The following is a 26,381-nucleotide window of genomic DNA, read 5'->3' as shown; positions in this document are numbered from 1 at the left end:
TTTAAATAAATATTAAGTGTGAGAGACATCATCGCCTCCTTTTTCATCCTATCACCCCCCGTGAACCTACCGCCTTCCTCATCGCTCACTTCGCGTCTCTATCGAGACGGATCCCGGCATTCTCTCCGTGCGATCGCGTTTACCCTACGCACGCACAAACATAGTGCGTTTGTGCGATGTAAATCTAAAACAAGTAAAACATGTTATCATTCATATTTCAAAATATATATACATATACACATGTATATGTATATAATACATACTCGTTAAGAAAATAGAAATTATTTGCAAAGATAAAATAAATTTTAGATAGAATTTATTTGCATACTAACCATCTTCATTATTTATTATCCTTGCCCCAGAGGCTGATGAACTCGGTACTCATGGGAATTCAAGGACTCAGATGCCTAGTATATCTCGATGACATAGTGATATACGGATCGAGTCTAAACGACCATAATAAACGCCTAACGGAAGTATTGCAACGTCTACGAGAAGCGAACTTAAAGTTGCAACCGGACAAGTACGAGTTCCTGCGCAAAGAAGTAAATTACCTAGGACATGTAATTTCCGAAGATGGAATATCGAAGGTGGTCATCAAGATAGACGTGACGTCACTATCAAAACGACTCACACAGGTAGAAAAATACGTACGCAAAACGGATAATCTAGGCAAAATGATAGCAGTCATAGGTAAAGAAACATGCGAAAATCTACACAGCGTCATTGAAAAAGGGTGTGAAAGAACTAACAAAATAATAAAACGCATAAACTCAACATACAATACAAGAATACACAGAAGAGGATTAATCGACGGGATAGGGTCAGTCGCAAAATCATTGTTTGGTACAATGGACGCAAACGATGAAAAATTAATTAACGAACAATTAACGATATTACACGACTCACAGGAATTAAACAAACACGCAATAAAAAACCAAATAAAAATAATGCAAGCCACTATCGCCCACATTGATAACAGTGAAAGAATTATTCGACAAAACGAAAATACTCTCGCGGACGCGACAGACAAACTAAGAACAAAATTATTAGAAGATGAACGCCAAAGTAACCTACACGAAAATTTTATAATAATTAACGCGGTACTGTCTGATCTAACACGCGACGCGGAAGACGTACCTAGAATATTTAACGTTTTTGAAAGAAGGAATTCTGCATCCTCGTTTAACACCCATTTCAATAATAATAGAATCACTTAAAGACGCTAGCTCGCAATTGCCCGAAGGACTCTACTTCCCATTCAGAATAAAAGAGAATGAATGGTCGACAATAGAGAAATTTGCGACCAAATAAATATATATACTATTTTACGATTCCCTCTAATTTCGATGCCAAAATACGAAATACTAAGTGTAATTCCGTTACCTATCCCAAGTCAGAACAACATTTTCTCGTTCGTAGAAATTAACAATCCCCTGATCGCAATAGACACAGAACAGCGTACTTACATAATCCTCGCAAAGAACGACCTGCGGAAATGCATAGAGATAAATACCGAATACCTATGCGCAGAAAATCACCCCGTATATCGAATAAACCCAGACTCTATCTGCGAAATAAAAATGTACCTAGAAACTAAAGATCATTATAAAAATTGTAACATAAAAAATGCGACGTCGAACCACAGCCTTTGGATAACGCTAAGTAATTCACACTCGTGGCTATACTCGTCACCACGAAAGCAAGTAATTACTCTACATTGTAAAGACCACGGAAAAATAAAGGAAACAATTGAAAAAGTAGGTAAAATTACATTAAAAAATAACTGTAAGTTAGTGACAGAAAATACAATTATAAGATCACCCAAGATGCCACATGAGACAAGAGTAGAATTATATCTACCTCAGTATAATATTTCACTACTACAGAAGCCTGGCTTAAAAAACGATACAGGCCTCAAGAAAATAAAATTAAAAAATATTATACCAAATCCGACGGAATTAAAAAATTCCAAGGATAAATTAAAGGAAATAGACAACGAACTAGATAAAGATTCAAGTTCGATTTTTCAGACGCCACACTTTATTTTTCCAATGGCAACAAGCGGAATAACAATTGTAATAATAATAATAGCCGTAGTAATAGGATTTATTATAATAAAAAAGAAAAAGCGAAATAACAATAAGCGAGTCACATTAGATATAGATACAGAATATACGATACCGAGATCTATCCTAAAACGAAGCAACAGCACACGTTTCTAACACAAAAAACATATATATATATATATGTAATAGTAATTAATATATATATGTAATAGTAATTAATATATATATGTAATAGTAATTAATAATTATATGTAATAATAATTATTATATATTATATACAATCCCTGATCCATTTTCCCCCGCGGAAATAAGCGTGGCATTAGTTTGCACAGCTCGGATTAACAAAATCAGACCACACGATATCGCGTTACACCGGAACCAAAGAATAAAAAAACTTCTGCAAATTTCGCTCACACACCGGATGTGCACAGCTGAATTGGCTATGACCATATATGGTCCGATTTAGGGAATTACACCCCACCACTTCCGTTTCTTACGGGATTATAAAAACTGACGACCCAATCGAGCCCCAAAGACTCGATACTGTCGTTACGATAAATAAAGTTCAAGCTCAAGAACAAGAACAGCAGCAGCCAGGCGGAACCAGCCCCGCAAATTACCCCGGTGACATAAAGTTTCCAGGGCATACACACCAACTTCAAGGACAGGATGAAAATTCCCGTGGAATTTGAGCTCAGTCAGCCCATCGATGGAGTGCGCCCATTGGACCACCCAGAAAGGTACGGGAGACTTCTACGAAGCATCTGCCTCCAACCAACGGAGAGATGTCTAGTGGAAACAGAGTTTCCTTGGAGAAGATGGTGCCGAAGCTGTTATCGCCAACGATACCGGCTTTATTGCACCATACGAGATCCATCGGCACACGGATACCGGACGCAGCTCTCACCTGACGAACATTGGGAAACGATCACCCAGTGCTTCAAGTGCGGAAAAGTACAAATGGACGTGCGCCCTGCCAGAGACTGCCGGAAGTGCATCGAGATATTCCTCGACGAAGAAGAGGCCATAAATGAGACCTTGAACATGAACATGTTCAGTTTTGAAAAGTTCTAAAACTAGGCGTACGCGAATCTGAGAATGAGCAATACCAGCTACGAATGGTATGTAATTATTAGTGTAAAACAATAAGGAAATAGCGATTAGTATAGTCAGAATAGTTTTTCACTACGCGAAAAGCGATAAAATAGCGTAATCTATTAGTTGCGAAAACTCAGCCCCCTCGTTTTCTTTTCAATAAGGGGGAGGGATGTTGTGAGTGCGCGACACTCACACAAACTTTACTTGCAATAATGATAAGGGTGTCGAGTGACACTTCGCGCGATATCACCGTCCGGCCTTGCTACCGGGCATCGCACCGGCCTTCACACCGGACATCGCACCGGGCAACATATCCGGTTACTACTCATTTTGCCACCCGAAATCTCCTGATTTCCGATGGAATGCGCCTAGCTAGCAATTGCTGGCTAAGCTAGTGCACAGGACAAAGGCCCGTGACCGCGAATGACATCCCTTGGTAACAAGCCGAAAAGCTGAGTATATAAAGGCCCGCGGAAAGAGAACGAGTGGGCTCATAATTAATAAGAATAGCGACGAGTCTATGTCGCTCATCGAATCTACAAACTGTACTTAGATTTACATCTTTTGGGTTCGCTAAAGAAATTGTAGAGGAAGAACAAATATATATCTCTTGTTATCAACTCTCGGCGTTATCTTTTGGAAACCTGATCCCGAGGAGTCATCGGCAGCGATCCCGCACTGTATCCCGAGACGAGGGATACAACAACATAAAATTAACAAAAGTATTTATTCTAATAACAAATAAAAATGAAAATAAAAAGAAATACAAATAAGCGCTGAAGTCGTGATTTGACAATTTTGTAATAACGGTATAATTAAATTTAAGACGCATAGTGAGTATGAATATAGTTGTATAAATATTAAATAAGTATATAGTGGGCGGAGAAAGGGAAACAAAGAGATTTTTGTTTTTTAATTCTACAGTATTAACGGTAAACGCGGAGCAAAGAAATAAACGAAGGGTTTATTAAATGGTTAGATGGGGAAAACAGAGATGCTTGGAGTCATAAGAGGATAAAGCATAACGGGAGAGTGGGGGTGAAATGTCTTTGGATTCAGTGGAACTTATGGGAGAGTAACTTGAAGGAGGACGTGAACTAGAAAAAGAGTATGTTGGGAATATCTGAGGAATGTGTTCATGTTCTTCAGTAATTGGAGGCAAAGAGGAAGGTCGAGGAACACTAAGTTCTTCGAAGGTGGTAGCTGGAGAGGAGGGTCGAGGAACACTATGTTCTTCGAAGGTGGTAGCTGGAGAGGAGAGTCGAGGAACACTAAGTTCTTCGAAGATGGTAGCTGGAGAGAAGAGTCAATGAACACTAAGTTCTTCGAAGGTGGTAGCTGAAGAGGAGAGTCGAGGAACACTAGTTAAGTGGGAAATTATTTATAAAATAATAGGAACGTGTCTTAAAAAATTAAAACGGAAGGGAGTAGATGAGTAACGTAAAAACAAAGAAATAAATTGTGATTGTAAGACTTACTCATTACTGGTCTCTCGAATACATCCGTTCGAATCAAAGGGATTTTTTTTGACCGGAACGGCACTAAAGTTTACTTGCACACTGATTCAGGGTCGTCAAACTCTTATGGCGAAATTTTGTCTAGTACACGAGCGCCCCCTTATTTATGTCCTTCTTAAAATCAGGAACTACGTAGCCAAAATTCAATATGGCGTTAGCTCACGTGATCCTCATCCTCACTGTCTGCAACATGGCTGTGCTTTGCCGGGTCTGGCCGAGCAAGCAGAGTGTTGCGGCATATTGAAGTACATAAAAGCGCGTTTAGTACGTTTCTCATTTAACAACTTTTAATTTTAGTGGCGTACAACTGTGTTTGGTCGTGGTGTGCCGGGTCTGACCAAGTGCATTGAAGAAGCATATGTCTGATGCATATTTTCTACAACATACGAATCTCCAGTTGTGCATTAATGTAAGGCTCGAATTTATACAAGACCTAAATACTATGTTTGTGTATACGTATTATACATATAATACGTATACATAGTATTTAAGCCTTACATAAATTCGGGACTTACATTACTGTACAACTGGAGATTGTATGTTGTAGAAAATATGTATCAGATAATATGCTTCTTCAATGCACTCTGTCAGACTCAGCACACCACGCCTGTGTTACGCCACTACCTAATTAAACGTTGTACATATATATATTTATATGTATGTATTGTAGTTTAAAATAATAAAAATTTAATTATAAAATAAAAATTAAAAATTTAATAATAAAAAAGGATAGAAAATAAACATTTTTATCGATCGATCCGTACATTTTTACCGACAAATTGCTATTTAGTTAGAGGGACATAATTTGGATGGCGCTAGACTACTAGACAAAAAATAACATGGGAGATTGCGTAGCCTGCACTGATTCTACATGATTACCAACTAACTAACTCTCTTATTAACTGAACTGATTAAAAACTCTAAACGTAACTGAACTCACAACTAACTACTTTCAACTAACTGATTATTACTGACTATTATTACCATTATTACTGACTATTACTGACTGCCTTTTCAAGATTTGGTATTATATATACAGAGTCTTACAGAGGGAGGATCCAGATATGGGTGGTTCAAATATTCTAACTGGTAGGACTTTTTTTCAGGATTGTGTGGTGGGTGAATTCTAAGTTTTCTTATTGGAGAAATAGTTTTTCCTTTTTGACCAATCATACGTTAAGTATTCTGTCGAAAGTTTCTCTGTTTCCTCCCACATTCTTTCAATTTTATCGAAGGAATCCGACCTATCGCGTAGGTTATCTTCCCTTTAGGTTTAAGAGATAAATAATTTTTTTCTATCGTGCTAGACGTGCTACGGTATGGTTTGCAGATGGAGGAAACGGTTATTTATTTTTTTGCTTATGTTTAGATACTTTATTGCTCATTTTTTGTGAGGAAACGTGAACTTTGCTTAGATCCCATGTTTGTTTTTGAATTTCTATCTTCAGAATTTATTATTTGTTGACTCAATATTCAAAAGGAGTCGGAATTATCTACTTGGTCGTTTCGCCCATCTATGTTTGTCATTACGTTTCTAACAGACTAATCCTAGACGCATAAAAAATTATCGGAGACCGTTGAAACGGAATTTCTTTTGTAAATTATTTGTTTTTCTGACAAAGGGAAATCGTGGAGTCTGCCGGACGTAACATAGGACTAATTGATAATGTACTACAATTGTCACACCCTAAATTCCAAAATAACATAATAGCAATAATTGAAATCTTACTACATAACAGCTATCCACTGAAATATATCTTTAACGTAATTAACAGAATTAAATTTACATATACAGAAAAAACAATAATAATATAAATCTCACTAATAAAAACACATTTCTTTACTATTCCTTACTTAAAAAATATATCTGAAAAGTTTAAAAGATTAACTTCGATAAAGAAATGTAAAGTATCTTATTCTCTTAACAACAAATTAGATATTTAAAAACTGACAAAGATTGACTAGATGAATCAAAAAACTGTGATATGATATATAAAATTTCTTTCCAAGATTTTAATGCTTCCTATGTAGGACAGACAAAAAGAAAACTAGCTACTAGAATTAAAGAACATAGAACAGATATTAATAAAACCTGTAAATTCCCGGTTTTTCGACATAAAGTTGGTTTTGATAACGAATTTAGGTGGAATAAAGTTAGAATCCTAGATACTTTATTGTATTCTTACCTTTAAGTGCCTGAGTTTTTTTTGCAACGTTCCTCTATTAATATTAGTTTTTTTACATGGAGGTTTTGGAAGAGATAACATTAATGATTCATCAGACTCTTCACTATAGTTACTAGTAGAACTTGACCGGCGTTTTTTAGCAGCTCTGACTTTTCGTGATTTTTTACTTTTTTCCTCTTCGTCAGAGCATGTATTTAGATCTGATAACTGCTCGGCTAACTTTAATTTTGATCGTGCCACTTCATAGTCGGCTGAAAAATATATCATAATAAGCATTACAAATCATTTTCTGTAATAATAAAAAGTAAAAATATCAAGAGACACGGTAGTGGCTCGCGCCAAGTGAGAGCGCAGCGAGACCGACCGTGCTCTTTTACGCGAGTACGCGACTTGCGAGCACCCGAGATTATCGGATCTCAGAAACGGCTAAACCGATCGAGTTCTAACTAGGCTCAATCGAAAGCTTGGGATCGATTTATATAAAAAAACTGTTTTTATTTTTCCTTTACATGCTCTACGAGTGGAGGTATTGCGATGCAAAGTCCGAAATGTCAAAATTTTATTTAAGATACGTCGTCGTCGTCGTCGTCATTATCGTCAACCTTGTAGGTATCAAGGGGAGAGAGAAAGGGAAAGCGGACAGCGGAAAGGGCCGGGACGAGAAAAAGAGTGGAACGTGGACAGTCATATGAGGTACTCAATCAAGCTTTTACAGATATTCTGACATATAGATAGACTTTAAGATATTTTGCTGCGTGTTGAATCGTAAAAGTTTGTAGACGTAAATATTTTATCCATACAGTAAAATATGAGATTTAATAATCAGATATTTTTATATTTCAGTTTTATTTGAAGTATCTTTCTTATTATTAAGTACTCATAATATTTTGCAGGACATTATGTGATATAACGTATTGTTTATTTCTCACAAATAATAAAAAAATATTTGATACAAAAGGATATTTCTGAAACATTCGTTTCAAGTTTATTTTGTTTCAGTTCTTAAAATATTCTGATACTGATTGTTGTTATGTATAACAGATATTTTGACGTATAGATTTTTAAAACATATCTGATATATTTTGCTGTGTGGAATTTTACTTTCTTGTAATTTTGTATATGATATTGTGTAGCCAGTTTTTATCTCCTTATAACGTTATCAATATTTAACAGATGCACAATTCTACGTTACACTTCATCTATTTAATCATTAATACCAATGTAAAATTAATTAGTCATTGAGTAACAAGCTCAGATTTTATATTGGTATCGATGAGATAGATAAGATGTGTGATATAGAATTGTGGATGAGTTAAATGTTGCTATAATTGTTAATTAACAATCAATACTCAAAAGTCCCGATTTGATTTGAATGACCTACATACTTAGATACTCTATTGCAGGAGAGGAAAATGACCACAGGCCGAGGAAAAAGAAGAAGGATATTTGATGGTTTATGAAGTTTTGAGAATGATGAAGAATGGGTGATGAAGAATACAGCGGTTTGGTGGAAAGATGACATTAATTCCATATCACCAATGGCAGGATTTATGTTACCTAGAATTGCAATGTATCCTAGCAGGTACAGTCTTTTTTTATAATTTTTATTTTTTTAAAGTAATTCTATATAAACCTAATTAATGAATCTTGCAGAGGCGGTTTTGGACGAGGAGTAGCAAATAGTCCATACAGTCTGCAAACACCTTCAGGAATAGATTATGGATACTGAAATATAGGTATTCGTGTGACTCTCATGATGATTCTGCACTCGCTGGACAACAAGCAGACATCCAAGAAATTTCAGTAAGTGATTGTGTGTCGATTCTGATTTAGTGTAGGATATTGTAATACGTAATATTAATTTATATATGCGATATTTTATATGTTACTTTTTGCTTTCATTTTAGGTGAAGACCATGAAGCTATCGGCATTTTAGTTTCGATTGACAATCAAAAGGGAAAATTCTACACGTATAAGAAAATTCTTGCAATTGTAAGCATTAGAAATAATTGTTTGTAGAGATCATACCGATATAATAATGTGATAAATGTATTTAGATTTAGATTACTAATTATATATTATGATTTGAAAAAATTAAAAAAAGAAAGCATTGTACTAATGTAAAATAAAAAATGTATTAATGTAATAAATGTAACAATGTAATGTATTTGAAAAAAAATGTATTATACATATATTCCATGTGGCATTTCAGGTGCGGCATCCATATATACCAAAGTATTAAAATTAAATTATTTAATTTTTTTATTTATAATTATATATAGAAGGAAAATGTTCCCTTTTATTTATCTTCTTTTCTTATAATCTCATCTATTATTAGTTTAAGTGTCTCTTGATTCCGCTGGAACTTTATTATATATCAGTGCTTGAGCCTAGTTGCCCTTTTCGAGCCGATTCGCGAACGCGCCGCCTCCTATGCCCCCACTACCGCGCGCGGCCTTGACGGCCGAGCCGCCGATCTCGCCCGTACGCTTTGTCTCAGGAGCAGCTCTGTATAAGAAATGGTGCCCTGCACCACAAAATTCATTAAAATTACTCTAAGTAAATAATTTTTGTTTTTATAAACAAAAAAGTACTAATTTTTTTATTTCTAATTTATTTTATATGTAGTATAACAATATGTAAAAACATAATATATAAATTAGAATTTTGACAATAGTTTAATTTTTACATCACCCGTGAGGTATTATTATTGATGCTTTTTTTTAAGTGGTTTTCTCAGTAGGCCTAATCCACTAAAAGATGAAATATAATATATAGCTTGGCATTCTTCTAATTTTCCTGTCGTTTTTATATATCTTACAATATATAAAATTTTGTTTTCCTGCCAAGCTGTATATTATATTTCATCTTTTAGTGAATTAGGCCTACTGGGGAAACCACTTAAAAAAAAACGCATCAATAATAGTATCTCACAGGTGATGTGGAAAACTATTGTCAAAATTCTAATTTACATATTATGTTTTTACATATTGTTATACTACATAAAATAAATTAGTAATAAAAAAGTTAGTACTTTTTTGTTAATAAAAACAAAAATTATTTACTTAAAGTAATTTTAATGAATTTTGTGCAGGGCACTATTTCTTATACAGAGCTGCTCCTGAGACAAAGCGTACGGGCGAGATCGGCGGCTCGGCCGTCAAGGCCGCGCGCGGTAGTGGGGGCATAGGAGGCGGCGCGTTCGGGAATCGGCTCGAAAAGGGCAACTAGGCTCAAGCACTGTTATATATCTAAGAAATTTGGAACAAGGAAATAACAGGTTAATAAACGTATTATTATTTATATTTGAAGGGTATATTTATTATTCATTAAATCATAAAAAGGGCATATTAATAATAACACTGTTAAGTAGCATTATTTTTGAAAATTAAAATAATATTTTGTGTAATATTTTTTTTTTCCGCCTCGTCCACCTCGTCCGCCTCGTCCACCTCTGTGTCCACGGCTGTGGCGGCTCTTCTGCCATCGTCGCGCTTTAACAGATTTTTGAGAAGTACGTTATTATGTTATGTATATGAATAAAATTATGAATAAAATAGTGTGACATTTAAAATAAAATACTTACGTATCTTGGTCGCAACTTCCTCTCGCGGTTGATATGTTTGCAGCTGCAAGTTTTGCGATTCTTGTGTGATCCTTGGCTGTGAAGGCTGTGGATTCGATCCGCTCTGCCCGCTTGATCTGCTCGGCCCGCTTGGTCCGCTCGGCCCGCTTGGTCCGTTCGGCCCGCTTGGTCCGTTCGGCCCGCTTGGTCCGCTCGGCCCGGTTGGTCCGCTCGACCCGGTAGAAGTCTGCTGACTGAGTTGACTCTTCGGATTTGGCGCAGGATTTGACTCCGTCGACCCGTTTGGCTGTTCTTCTGGCTGTGGGGTCGGCTGTTCTTCCGGCATCGTTTTTGATCCTGTTGGCTGAGCTACGTTTGCAGCAGCTAACTGCTGTCGCGCTTGCCGTAGCTCAGCTTCCAGGGCCGCTATTTTTTCTTGATAATCTGCTGCCATAATGCTGAAAAAAATTATAAATTTTATAATTTGTTATGCTATTTTAAATGTTTTAATATATATTAATAATCTCTAATTACATATCGTTTCCAGTATCGTCCATCTCCATGTTTTCTTCCATTTTTACATTGTTTTGTTATCATGGGTAAAAAATCAATAGAAGCATTTACGCTGAATGAATTGTTAACGATTTTATGGTCTGTTCTTTTTTTTTTGCACTGCTCATTATAACCATAAACTAGTAGGGATAAGGACTATGATCAATTCAAAAAAATTTGATTAACTTAAAATTATTTTAGGTTAATGTAGATCAACTTTTTAATTAAATTTTTATATTTGATCATAGTCTTTATCGCTATTAGTTTATGCCTATAATTGTTCATAGGGATAAGGTAAGGACTGTGATGTGACGTCAAAAAAAATTCGATGAATTTAAAATTTAACCGATATTAAATTAAAGTTAATCTACATTAATAGAATAAACCTAAAACGATTTTCCATTAATGTTGTAGATTAACTTTAATTTAATATTGGTTAAATAGAAACAAATCTAAAATGATTTTAAATTCATCGAATTTTTTTATGTCACAGTCCTTACCTTATGCTTACGAACAATCATTATAACCATAAACTAAATCGTTAACAATTATTATTTATACAGCGTAAATACTTCTATTGATTTTTGACCGATGATTTAACAATGGAAGAAATCATGGATGACGCTGGAGACAAGATGTAAATAGAGATTGAATTATATATTAAAACATTTAAAATAGCATAACAAATTATAAAATTAATAATTTTTTCAGTATTATGGCAGCAGATTATCAAGAAAAAATAGCGGCTCTGGAGGTTGAGTTACACAAGATACAACAGCAGTTTGCTGCTGTAAGTCTAGCTCAGCCAACAGCACCGCAAACGATGCCGGAAGAACAGCCGACCTCACAGCCGGAAGAACAGGCGAAAAAGTCGACGGAGTTAAATCCAGTGCTGAAGCCGAGGACTCAGTCGCCTTCGACCAGGTCGAGCGGATCGAGCGGATCAAGCGGGCCAAGTGCGTCGAATTCACAGCCAGGGGTACAAGAATCGCAGCACTTACAGCTGCAAAGATACCAACCGCGAGAGAAAGTTGCGATCAACATACGTAAGTGTTTTATAAATTTCAAATTCGTTGCACTATTTTATTCATATATGTTCATGTACATAACACGTAACATACGTCTCAAAAATCTGTTACAGCACGACGATGGCAGAAGAGCCGCTACAGCCGCGGGAGTGGACAAAGGGGTGGACGAGACGGAACAAAGATATATTACACAAAATATTATTTTAATTTTAGAGAATAATATTCAAGTTTGACAGATAATATAAATATATTTGAATAAATATGTCCTTCAAATATAAATAATTTAATACATTTATTAACTTTTCATTTCCCTATTCCAAATTTTCTATATAAGTTTTAAAGTTTTAGCGGAACCATAGATACTTGGACTAGTAGTAGTTGGTTATCGTTGCAGTAAAAAAACAAGGTTAAAATTGAGTTTTTTATAAGAAAAGAAGGGAAACGGAAGAGAACAATTTCCTTCTATATATAATTAGTGTTAAATTTTGATACTTTTGTATATATGGAGGCCGCACCTGAAATGCCCCATGGAATATATGTATAATACATTTTTTTTTAAATACATTACATTGTTACATTTATTACATTAATACATTTTTTATTTTACGTTAGTACAATGCTTTCTTTTTTTCAATTTTTCAAATCATAATATATAATTAATAATCTAAATCTAAATACATTTATCACATTATTATATCGGTATGATCTCTACAAACAATTATTTCTAATGCTTACATTTAGAATTTTCACTTTTAATTGTCAATCAAAACTAAAATGCCGATAGCTTCATGGTCTTCATCTAAAATGAAAACAAAAAGTAGCATATAAAATATCGCATATTATTACATATTACAATATCCTACACTAAATCAGAATTGACACACAATCACTTACTGAAATTTCTTGGATGTCTGCTTGTTGTCCAGCGAGTGCAGAATCATCATGAAAGTCACACGAATACCTATACTTCATATCCATATGCCAATCTGAGCTACCTATGAGTTATGAGAGACCAACATCCATTCCTGAAGGTGTTTGCAGACTGTATGGATTATTTGCTACTCCTCGTCAAAAACCGCCTCTGCAAGATTCATTAATTAGGTTTATATAGAAATACTTTAAAAGAATCAATAAGATAATTATAAAATATAAGCAAAAGACCGTACCTGCTAGGATGCATTGAGGTTCTAGGTTTCCACCAGACAGCTGTATTCTTTCCATTCTTCATCATTCTCAAAACTTCATAATAATAAAACTATCAAACATTCTTCTTCTTTTTCCTCGGCCTGTGGTCATTTTCCTCTGCTGCAATAGAGTATTTAATCTAAGTATATACTGTGTGGGTCATTCAAATCAAATCAGGATTTTTGAGTTTACAACTATCAAGGAGTGGAAATTGCTTTTATCCTTTGACACACTCTTCCGCTACACTCACACATCCATCACAGTGCCCAACCAATGCCTGGGATGCTCTGACATAGAAAGATCCTCTATCACGTCTGAACCATTCTAGGACAGCCAGCTTCCTTTTGTCATCAGTGCTGATTGAAATGATCCAGATGTGGAGGATGCTGGGGTTTTCCTGACATTGGTTGGGCGCTGGGATGGATATGTGTATGTGACAACCGAAAGTTAAATTAAAAATTAAATTAAAATAATTTCACTTAATTCTGTAATAAATAACAGCTACAATCATTTAGTTCCAATGTTCCTTGCTAATTTTATATAATGATGGTTATAAATTCGTTCCAAATGTACACTCTTTCTGCAACCTGTAGCAAAAAATAAAGGAACTATTATTTCACAACTGTGTAACAAATGTCAAAAAGTTATTTTATTTTATTATAATTACCTGAATGTGTGTGTGGTAAAGAAACGCAACGTGCGACTTGCTTGTAAGCATATTCTGTATATACAGAAAAAACTTTTTCTGTATATACAAAAAAAATTGTTATTAAAAATGTTACAGAATAGGCCTACTGACAAATCGTTAAAAAATCAATTTCTTTTTCTTCTTCTTTACACTCCCCAAATAGATATCCGGCCCAGAAATAATCAATTTTAACTTCACACTATAAATATTTTCATTTAACACGAGTTAGTGCCGCGAGCCACTGGTAACTAGAAAAAGAGATTGGACATCATGGCAGTTCGCGGGGATTGGCTTGCCTAGAACATGGCGGCACCAATAAATATGCGGTATTATAGTAATAAGGCACTATAAAAGTTACCCAGATAGCCAAGCGAGATTAAGCATATCGGGCAAATTAATGTACTGCATGTATGTTGTGAACTTGCCCACAATTTGCTGTCGTTGTAATTTAACGTGGAACGAAGTTAACATTAGGAGAGCAAATGACCTTCATGAGTTTATATAATTATAAGTGCATGCATTGAGAAATAATAAATTTGTCACATTGACAGCAATTGTGCATGCATATTGACAACTTGCCGTCAGTTTGTTGAATTCTAATGTAGAATTTTACATGATGTCAGAACAACAGACAGTTTGAAGAAACACCTTGGCTTTAGTTTGATAAAATTAATAGGGAATAAGTGACAGCAAAATAATAACACATTGCCTTTATTTGGCTATCTGGGTAGTATTCTCACGTCCGCCATTTTTCTTCTAACTAGCATGAAAAATTAGGTATGTTTTGTATATTACATACGTCAATAATCTTTGGAAGCACCAAACTTTATGTGACAATCTACTAGTTTACACCAAGCACTTGGTACGCGTATCAAGTAGTGAATTTAAGCTGATCAGCCAATGATTAAACACATTCACTAGTTATTTACTATTTGATACGCGTACCAAGTGCTCGGTGTAAATTAGGGGTTCGATTCTTGAATTCATTCGCAAGAAAACGTATGCGCAAATACCCGCTCTAACAGAAAAGTTGCAAGTTTATTGGTTAAAAGTCATACAATAGCCAATAAATTTTCAACTTTTCTGTAAGAACAGAATTTGCGAATACGTTTCTCTTGCAAATGAATTCAAGAATCGAGCCCCAGGTCAATGAAACGAAGACACATTTATGATCTTGAGACTGTAAAGGTTATTGCGATGTATTATATTATGTAAAACATTATGCTAGTTACTTGCTAGTTTGAAGAAAAATGGCGGACGTGGGAATACCTACTTTTTTAGTGTCTAATTATAGTGACAATGCAAACGCCACGTGATAGCGGATACACGAGATAAAATTTTGGGAGCGTCCCGTCAGATTGCTGAATTAGTTAGAGTTAGGATAAATTTATAGAATTTGATTGGTGGTATTCGTTTCGTCTTAAATAAAATTTGTTGATTGGACTTTACGTTGCGATACCTCCATTCATGTGGCATATACAGAAAAAGAAAGCAATTTTTCGATATAAATCGATTTCGAGTGCTCGTAAGGGCCAAAGCACAAAACGTGGCGTAATGATTAAGACAGTCGTAGTCGTAGATGTAGACAACGCAAAGCTTTTCGACTGTCTTAATTACGTCACGTTTTGTGCTTCGGTCCTGTCCAATATTGTCTTTGGTTAGGTTAGGTTAGGTCTTGGGTTACGGATCGCGGAAATCTAGTAAAAATTAAAAAATGTCTTCCGCGTTTCCGCGTTTTCCTATTTTATGGCCGGTATTCATACACGTTGGTCAACGCTACGTTGGTCTTAGTCGAATCTTATTCAAGACCCATCTTAAGCACGATCTGGAGATATCAATGCTGTTATTTCATTGATTAAGTAAGCCCGGATCTATAATAGTGTAGTAAGCTTTATGCCATAAGGAATTAACCAATTATATTTGAATATTCTTCTCATATTCGATTATAATTGGTCAATTTCTTATGGCATAAGACTTACTACACCTATTGTAGATCCGGGCTAAGTCTCAAGTCGGCTCGAAGCTAGATTTAAGACAATTTTTGAACTTAAGATCGGTCTATGAATTTCGTCCTATGTAATGGTACCCTTAGGACGGGATTCATAGACCGATCTTAAGCTCAAGCATTGTCTTAAGTCTAGCTTCGAGCCGACTTGAGATTTACTTAACCAATGAAATAACAGCATTGACGTCTCAAGATCGTGCTTAAGAGGTTACACCAACCTAGACGGTCGAAAAACAAGCCTAACTTTGATATTTTATTCCTCCTAAACGGGTAGTGGGAATTAAATGAAATTTTGGGTGATTATTGACTTATGTTTCGACAATATAAAAAAAAATTTTTTATTAAACAATGGCGACGGAAAGCAGAAATATGGCCGCCGACACACATTGAGGTTTGGAAAAACGCATTTTGCGGTGACCACTGTCCCGTCTAAACGATCCATCTGAAACAAAAAAAACAAAATGGTGTTTTTAAGTTAACAGTAGTGGTTTGTCGGTGACGATCGCCGATTGTCGATTTTATCGTTTGTTACAAAATGGCGATGAGTTGAAGTTAAAATTAAAAAAAAAACGAAAAATTTTTGTCCTTTTCATTTTTTTATTTTTTAATAAAGACCGATTAAAAAAAAATAGATTGTCACCGACAAAAAAATGTTTCTGAGAGTATTGTGTAAAAATTTGAAAACGATCCATCCATTAGTTTTTGAGATCTGGTGGTCACCGACTTTGAAAACCATGTTTTGAGAAAAACGCGTTTAAAGTTTCAAGTTTAGTTCTACTATTGTTAATAGCCGAATTTTGCACTTTACCTCTAGTCGACAATTCTGGGGCCATATGAGATTCCTTCCACATCAATAACAGCAGTGCTTTGTGAAGACTTTTGTTGACAGCGAGCAATCTTTTCTTCGCGCGTCGCCTTCTGCGCTCGTACTTCGGCCACATTGATGCGCGCTCGGTCTTGATTTTCGCAATATGCAGCACAATTCTTTTATTATCATTAATAAATATGCGGCAGCATCTTCATTAAATGTGTATGCAGCAATATTGGCAGCAATTTGCACAACGTGTGCACCGCTGTGCTGCACTTTTGGCGCTATGCGCCAAATCAGATTGTTCAAACTTTCGTTAACGTTTTGCGTAAATCCACTGACGCATTTCTCCAGTAAATTATCACTAGAAAGTTGTTTTCAAATATTGGACGAATGGCTTTAATCACATCATCGTCCAGTGGCGATTTATGTTGATATTGCTCCAATTCGAGCACTCGAACGCTCGATCCCGTTTTACTCAACTCTCTGTAATTCCGGCATTTTTTCAGATATCAACATAAAACTTTCAGGATATATTCTCGAAACTTGAAGCTTCAAGAAAATGTAATAAAAAAAAATAGAATTTTTTTTTTTTGCTAGGTTGGTGTAACCCCTTAAGCTGGAACTTGAATAAGATTCGACTATGAATTCCGACCTTAATGATTTGTGGTTTATGGTTGTTATGTCATGGATTATAGGGATTTTTCAAGACAATAATCAATATACTAATACAAATTGCAATAAATTAAGAAAAGACACATTTTAATAAAGAAAATATGTTTAATTGTGACCATATTGTCATCCTTTTCTGTGTAGATTGCGCTTCGTGTAATATGAAGCAATCAAAACGAACGGAACGGATCGCGGATGCTTCCGCGTTTGCGTGTTTTCGCGCTTTATGTAATGGCACCCTTAATGATTTGTAGTTTATGGTTGCTACGTCATGGATTATAGGGATTTTTCAAGATATAATTAAATCCTTTGATATCGCGGCGCTGATAGCGCGATTTCTGAAAGTGGTCGTACACAATCATACACAATTGATCATTAACTGTTTAGTTGTTTGATTATGGTGATTATATTTATTGTGTGTATATTACGGAAGATTTCGTGTTTTTCAGCAATAAAGAGGTAATTGTATACATTATTTTATAAATATTTTAAATGCTTTTTATGTATATTGACTAGTACAAATGTTTGAATATGTCAAAAAATATCGAAATGCACATGACCATTTGGATGCATTTATGCGTTATTTATTTGTGCATTATTTATTTCATAAAATCGGTAATGCGATAAAGAGAAATGAGTGTGTTATTATTTATATTTGTATTCTCTTAATGCAAATAAATATGTATATTTGTAATTTATAAAAGTCAAACATTATAAAACTTATTTAAAACTTAGATAATAAAAGTTAGATTAATATAGTCCAATTTTATTTCATTGTATTTGATATTAATAATTTTAAATTTTTACAGGTGGTTGTGTTTAAGAAAACATTGGACTTGATTAGTATCTGTTGTGTGATTAGTATATGTGAGTATATATAATAATATTTATATAATTTTAATTAATACCTCACACAGCAAAATATATTTGTGGGATTTTTAAAGATATTTGATGAACATCTCAATATCCGTAAGATATTACTGGGATGTACTAATGTCTACACTTAAGAAAACATGGAGATATCATAGAGATATTGTAAAATAAAAAAATTTTAGTATATTCTGCAGATATACGATATCTCTATGTTTTTATAAGTACGGATATTAGTATATTTTTTAATCAGTATATCTACTGGCTATATTGTAAAGATATTGAGATATGTTTTGTATATTCACAATAGTTTCAGTATATCCCACAGATTTCCTTCGCTGTGTGGGTATGTATTATAATATACAATTTATAATATAATTTTATATTGTACAGGTAATCAGTGGTCTGCACAAAAGACGGTTTTTAATTGAAACTTAAGTAATAAAACATTGTATTTTCCAATTTGTTTAAATATGCAATATATAGCCATTGACAAAATTGTCAGGTTTAAATCTTTTGGATTTTAAGCCATTTAGTTTTATCATTTTTTATAAGAGTTCTTTGGAGTGCAACATAAGAATTTGAGCTCATTCTGCTTCACTTAATTCATATTTTTAGAGTTTGAAAATTTTTTAACAATAACTAGACAAAGAAGTTTAGTAAGTAATGATGAAATTGGAATAATCATGTCTATACTAACCAAAGTTGAAATACGATAAAGAGTTTTGTAAATATATTGTCACGTCTTTAAGAAACTTTGTATTTCACTTGCTTAAACATTTTGCAAGGTCAGTTATATAAATAAAAACAACACATAAATAGAAAGTTTACGCTCATTCAGTATCAAGAATATTAGAGGAAATAAAGGTGCCTAATAATTTTGTCAATGGTTGTATACCCCATACAACAAATACATTTGAGATATAATCAATTAATAAATTTAATTGTAAGTACAAATATCTTTGTACTTACAATTAAATCAATTTTAAGGTATCTTATTATTAGTTATTCATAAAATTACTTGATATCATGATTGTGTGTAAAAAAATATTTCTTGAACGTATCTTAAGATAAACTTTAACATATTTTAAATAAGAATTAAAATTATACTAAATACAAAATAATATGACTTTTCATCATTTTGGAAATATTTCAGAATCATTTTTAAGATATCTTGTCTTTGTGATTGTAAATCAGATATTTCAGAAACATTCTTAAAATATCTTGATAGTGATTGTTGCAATGTAACATATATTTTGACATATAGATATAGATATAGATAATTTTCAATATATTCTGTGATATATTTTATTATAAGTTTGTAAGTATAACTTATATAATAAAATGTATTTCAGATATAATAATCATCTTTGTATTTACAGTTTTAAATCAATTTTAAAGTATCTTGTTATCAGATATTAAAATAATTTTGAATGAGATTTAAAGATTAGAATAAATAAAATTCAAGTTTAAGATAAAATTAGTATGATTTTTTATTGAGATATTAAGAGTTTAGAAACATTCTTAAAATATTTTGATAGTGACTGTTGCTATGCAACAGATATTCTGATATATAGATATCTTCAAGATATTTTTGTTGTTTTATGGAATATCTTCAAAACATTTCTGTAAAATATTTTGCTGTGTGAAAATGTACAGAATATTTTGAGAATAGGTAAAAATATTTTTATGATTTAGGAAAAAATAATGTTATAAATGTATGATTCCAGTACTTATTCATTAATGTTATATTATTTATTTTAAAAGGTTTAAATGTCATGTAATAATTTGATGACTGTTGTTATGCAACAGTTATTCTGACATATAGATATTTTCAAAATGTTTTTGTTGCTTTATGGAATATCTTCAAAACATTTCTGTGAAATATTTTGCTGTGTGAAAACGTCCCTTTTACCTTCTTTGTATTATGTACAGAATATTTTGAGAATAAGTAAAAATATTTTTATGATGTTAGGAAAAAATGATAATATGTTATAAATGTATGATCCCAGTACATATTCATTAATGTTATATTTATTTTGATAAAAAAATTACTTTATGTAATAAATGTCATGTAATAAATTTTTTTAGAATAAATAAAATTCAAGCTTAAGATAAAATTAGAATAATTTTTTATTAAAATATTTTGATAGTGACTGTTGCTATGCAACAGATATTTTGACGTATTTTATGGAATATCTTTAAAACATCTCTGTGAAATATTTTGCTGTGTGAAAACGTTTCTTTTATTATGTACAGAATATTTTGAGAATAGGTAAAAATATTTTTATGATGTTAGGAAAAAATGATAATATGTTATAAATGTATGATCCCAGTACATATTCGTTAATGTTATATTTATTTTTAAAAAGTTTAAATGTCATGTAATAAATATTTTGATTAAAAAATTACTTTATGTAATAAATGTCATGTAATAAATTTTCTAAAAAAGCAATTAAGTATGCAAAATTAATTACATATTATTTATGGTTGGTCTACTGCATTTTTCATTGCAATTTTGACAGATAAATTTTAATTTAAATTAACATCTGACTGATTCATTATTAAATAACAAGCCACTAATTATTAGTTGTTTTACTTATTTTGATATATATAAATACCTACGTGATTTTAAAAATGTATTAATTCTAGAATAGTAAACTTATCATCCCAAGCGTCATATTGGGTTATAAATGTAACACCAGAGCAGACCTGTCACTAGCAATACAATGACAAATTCATGCAGCAAATTGAGAACAGATGTTGCAACGTAAACTCACAGCAGATTTGCGCCAAATATGCAACAGATCTGTATTCATAAATGATGATAGATTGACGACAGATTTGTTGAATCTTTTCATTTCTTCTTTCATCACAGTTATAATTTTATTTGAGAATCGATGTAAGCAATCTCCTGGGAAGATTTATTAATTCAGCAGTAGGAACAGATTAAATAATTTACCCAACCCTCTCCTTAGCATCTAATATTTCCTATAGGGGGGCCTCAATTGACCTATATATTTTCTCCCTTTATATCGCAGGTATATCATCTATTCTAGGTGCAATTAATTTTATTAAATTTCTTTGTAGTTAAATCTCACTCAAAAAAAATGAAAATACTACCAGTTCTGTATCATAAAAGTATAATGTGGCGGTCCTCCGCCATATCGGACTCCTCTGCAGGCGCAGCGAAGGAAGATAATTTTTGCTTACCTTCGCGCTGCGAGTGGTCTTTATGTAGCGAGTTGATGACTGCATTTTACTCCCGAGAAAGTAAGCCGCCTATCGACGGTGCCGCACTTTTTATTGCCAATTTGACATTTCGACAGATCTGCTGCATTTCTGGTATCAATCTGTCGCGTACTTTGACACACAAATGTTGTTGCATTTCTACAGGCAATTTGCTGACATTGTTTGCACTTTGGTGTTTGTCGTCAATCTGTTATCAATACTTTCAATAAATCTGCTCGCAGTTCACTATTATTTTGTCATGTATTCTGATGACAGACGTTGCTAAATATTTGCTGAATATCTGCTAATAGTGTTTGCAATAACAAGATATGTTTCTCATTTGTCGCCTTTTTGGCAACAGAATCTGTTGCCAACATTTGTCACAGCAGAAATGGTTATAGGGGTTAGGTTAGGTTAGGTTGTTTAAGTTAGGTTTAAGTTTAGGTTTAGGTTTAGGTTTAGGTTTAAAGGGATGGGCTTAATAATTGCAATTATATCAGCTTAAAAGTTTATAAAAAGCTCGTAATTCTTCCACAATGATTAATTCGTTGCATGTGGGGGGGGGGGGGGGCAGTTCGACAGGAGTGTTGACGCGCATGCAAAAGTAAACCCACATAACATCAGACATTCTATGTATATGCATTTTTGGTCCATAATGTGAAAATAATATACTGTATGTAATATGTATATACATCTCATATACGCTATTTGAATATACATTATGGTACATAATATGTATATTCATTAATGTATTTCGTATGTATATACAGCGTACGACATTAAATGTATATCCATCTCATATACGCTATTTGAATATACATTATGGTACATAATATGTATATTCATTAATGTATTTCGTATGTATATACAGCGTACGACATTAAATGTATATCCATCTCATATACGCTATTTGAATATACATTATGGTACATAATATGTATATTCGTTAATGTATTTCATATGTACATACAGCATACGATATTAAATGTATGTATATTTTATATGCGCGATTTGAATATACATTATGGTACATAATATGTATATTTGTTAATGTATTTCATACGTACATACAGCATACGATATTAAATGTATGTACATCTCATATACACGATTCGAATATACATTATGGTATGTAATACGTATATCCATTAATGTATTTGAAATGTATATACAGCATACAATATTAAATGTATATACATCTCATATACATGATTCGAATATACATTATGGTATGTAATACGTATATCCATTAATGTATTTGAAATGTATATACAGCATACAATATTAAATGTATATACATCTCATATACATGATTCGAATATACATTATGGTATGTAATACGTATATCCATTAATGTATTTGAAATGTATATACAGCATACAATATTAAATGTATATACATCTCATATACATGATTCAAATATACATTATGGTATATGAGGCGTATATCCATTAATGTATTTGAAATGTATATACAGCGTACAATGTTAAATGTATATACATCTCATATACATGATTCGAATATACATTATGGTATGTAATACGTATATCCATTAATGTATTTGAAATGTATATACAGCCTACAATATTAAATGTATATACATCTCATATACATGATTCAAATATACATTATGGTATATGAGGCGTATATCCATTAATGTATTTGAAATGTATATACAGCGTACAATGTTAAATGTATATACATCGCATATACATGATTCAAATATACATTATGGCATATAATGCGTATATCCATTAATGTATTTGAAATGTATATACAGCGTACAATGTTAAATGTTTATACATCGCATATACATGATTTGAATATACATTATGGCATATAATGCGTATATCCATTAATGTGTTTGAAATGTATATACAGCGTACAATGTTAAATGTTTATACATCGCATATACATGATTTAAATATACATTACGATATATAATCCGTGTATCCATTAATGTATTTGGAATGTATATACGGCGTACAATGTTAAATGTATATACATCTCATATACATGATTCGAATATACATTATGGTATATAAGGTGTATATCCATTAATGTATTTGCGTATTATAGACATCAACCTGCACGCATTTTTGGGAATAATGTAGCAAATAATTAAAAAAAAGTATGTAAAAAAGATAATTTATAGGTTCGTCGGAAAAAGTTGACTTAAAGTTAAAAATATGTATAAAGTTAAAAGATTTTGAAAACATTAATACAAATAATTTTAAATAATATGCCAGGAAGCTAAAAAATTGAACAAAAATGTCATCAACATTTTATGAAGATTGCAATGACAATTTATGTTTGCTTGTAAAATGCTTTGGAACCATATATTGTCATAAATTTAAGTTTATACGTTTGAAAAAATAAAATATATGTGGATTTTACACACATGTACACTTATTATTTTGTCCAATAATATGGTATCTAGAACTTCATTACATTCAGGTAAGTATTGTAGTTTATTTCTTTTCAATAAAACATTCAAAACTTCAAACATCCCGGAAAAAAAATTAGATCTGCCGAAACATGACCATATATAACTAGTCAGATCTGCAAATTAAATTTGTTTCTACATTAAACCTGTACAGGATGTGGAAACACTTCTTATTATAAAAAATATATGGAGCTATAAAAGTCTTACCAAAAATATTTTATATTCAAGATTAACCAAATTGCTTAATTGAACTACTAAATTTTCATTCACTGGGAATAATATGGTATCTAGAACTTCATTACATTAATGTAAGTACTGTAGTTCATTCTTTTCAATAAAACATTCAAAACTTTAAACATCCCGGAAAAAAATTAGATCTGCCGAAACATGACCATAATTAACCAGATCTGCAAATTAAATTTGTTTCTACATTAAGTTTGTACAAAATGTGAAAAGAAACAGACTGGAATCGTGTACGTAGTTGCAGACAGATTTTTGTCAAGATCAGATTGGGTTTTCCGCAAACCTTAGATGTTCAAAGAGCACAAAATTATTAATAAATATTATTGGCAATAGAAAGCTATTTAGCACTAAAAACTCTCATATATTTAATTTACAGGTATATCCAGAGAGATCACCTATGACCGTTAATTTGTCCGTTTCTTTCCGCATCCTACAGATTGAATGTAGAGACAATTTGCTAGTCAGATATGGTCATATTTCAATAGATCTAATTCCTTTTCCCGGGATGTCATCAATTTTTAGACAAAGAAGGTGTAATTTTCTCAGGACTCGTTTCTCAAATGCTGAAAAGGAAATATTGATTATTAATTACGTAGCAATACTTACTTTTTTTAATAATAATACACTTTATTTATGCATGATACAGAATACTATAATAAAATACTAAATTTTGTCTCACCATTATTTTGTTCAAGGATTGAAGCAGGTTTACAATGTTTTGTGCTATTTGAGATTAATTTACTGTAAACACAGTAACAGAAGAAGCAGCTTTTAGCTGATTAGCCTTGTCAGTAAAAGTTAATCCTTTAAAAAAATAAGTTGAACATTATTTTTCATACATAATTGGACATTTTTCTCAAATTTTTCAGCTTTTCATATGTAGAAAAACAAAGTAAAAATACAATTAATTTATGAAAAAAAGAATAGATCATTTTTGAGATCACATTTGTACGTTTTTATATTTTATTACTAATTCTCTTTGGTATTAATGTTAATTGACAGATTAAAAATTTTTTTCCTGTACATATAATTATAATGTATGCACTAAGAAATAAGATATAGGAAATATATAAATATAAACATAAATTATGAGTTATTGATAAAATAAAACCTCTTCTTGCTTTATAGATATAATATCAAACACATAACCAGTCATATAACCAATTGTTTGCTTACCACTTGATTTAGTTGCTTTGATAGAAACATCAGGGTCATGGCTTTACTATTACATCCAAAGAAAATATTTCCGCTTCAGAAGACAACTCGTATTCATTGTTAGATTTGTAATGGCTTCATTTTTTGTTCTTCTTACGTCTATATTTCTGTTTTAATTCTTCGTTATTGAAAGAAAGATTGTTTATATTTTTAGGTGTATTGGCTTTTTTCTGTTATTTTATAATAAGCCTTATGGGAAAATATTATTGGACTATTGGACTATTCACCAAAAAAACTATTGTAAATTATTGGAATTATTAGTCCGAACAGTTTTTAGTAGTTCTTTGGCGGATAATCCTCTAGTCCAATAGTATTTTTTTATGAAGAAATTGTAAAAAAAAACAAGTTAAATAAATTAAAGTTTTTGTACTAATTAAACGTAGAATATACATTAAAAAATGAAATAAATTTTGATCTATGTACAATCATTTATAAATTGATTTCAAAATTACACATTTGAAAAAAAAATTAAGAATAGTGAAAAAGTACATATTTGTTTTTATACCATTGGTATCAGAAATGTAAGTACCCGTAGGAAAAAATTATGCAAAAATTACTGCACAAAAATATGCAATTTTTTGTACAGTAATTTTTGCATAATTTTTTCCTATGTATAATATTAAGAAGATATCCATAAAAATTTTATAAAATATAAAATATATGTTTCGCATATTGCTTAAATATTTAAAGAATATTTTATCCTAAAGTACCATTTTTGAGAAAATATTTTCTGATATATCTTACCACAATTACGTACAGGTTCATATTCCAATCAGTTTGCGGAGAACGTTTCTTTTTTATAAAATTCATAATGCGTTTTGCAATGTCTTCAGGTGGCCAATAATTGTGTGGATTTTTTAAAATATGTCACATGTTAGATTTTACTGTAATCTCAGCACTAAATTTTATGAAATGCCAAGTCATCTTGGATATTTTATAAACAAATGATATTTGAACAGAGATTTAAATAAGATTACACATATTTAGCAGTTGAGTATTAAT

The 26,381-nt window shown here is 32.2% G+C and overlaps 1 protein-coding gene and 2 long non-coding RNA genes across 3 annotated transcripts; 1 reads left to right on the top strand and 2 right to left on the bottom strand.

Annotated features, from left to right (window-relative positions):
- Window positions 1-383: 383 nt before the first annotated feature.
- On the top strand, window positions 384-2,761 carry LOC118647113. Its single transcript, XM_036291353.1, has 2 exons — window positions 384-736; window positions 2,536-2,761. Exons 1-2 carry the CDS (start codon window positions 384-386, stop codon window positions 2,759-2,761), a joined length of 579 nt encoding a protein of 192 aa, XP_036147246.1.
- Window positions 2,762-12,617: 9,856 nt separating this feature from the next.
- On the bottom strand, window positions 12,618-14,287 carry LOC118647451. The gene is made up of 2 exons (XR_004964725.1): window positions 13,183-14,287; window positions 12,618-13,097 (listed from the first exon to the last, which is right to left on the bottom strand). It is a non-coding gene; the product is annotated as an uncharacterized LOC118647451 (long non-coding RNA).
- A 9,285-nt stretch (window positions 14,288-23,572) lies between these two features.
- On the bottom strand, window positions 23,573-26,332 carry LOC118645859. The gene is made up of 5 exons (XR_004963487.1): window positions 26,124-26,332; window positions 25,341-25,497; window positions 24,844-24,968; window positions 24,129-24,727; window positions 23,573-24,037 (listed from the first exon to the last, which is right to left on the bottom strand). It is a non-coding gene; the product is annotated as an uncharacterized LOC118645859 (long non-coding RNA).
- Between the last annotated feature and the right edge of the window lie 49 nt (window positions 26,333-26,381).

Source organism: Monomorium pharaonis, chromosome 1, assembly GCF_013373865.1.
Source record: "Monomorium pharaonis isolate MP-MQ-018 chromosome 1, ASM1337386v2, whole genome shotgun sequence".
NCBI lineage: Eukaryota > Metazoa > Arthropoda > Insecta > Hymenoptera > Formicidae > Monomorium > Monomorium pharaonis.
Note: the sequence above shows the minus strand (reverse complement) of the source record. Positions and strands in the feature narration are given on the sequence as shown.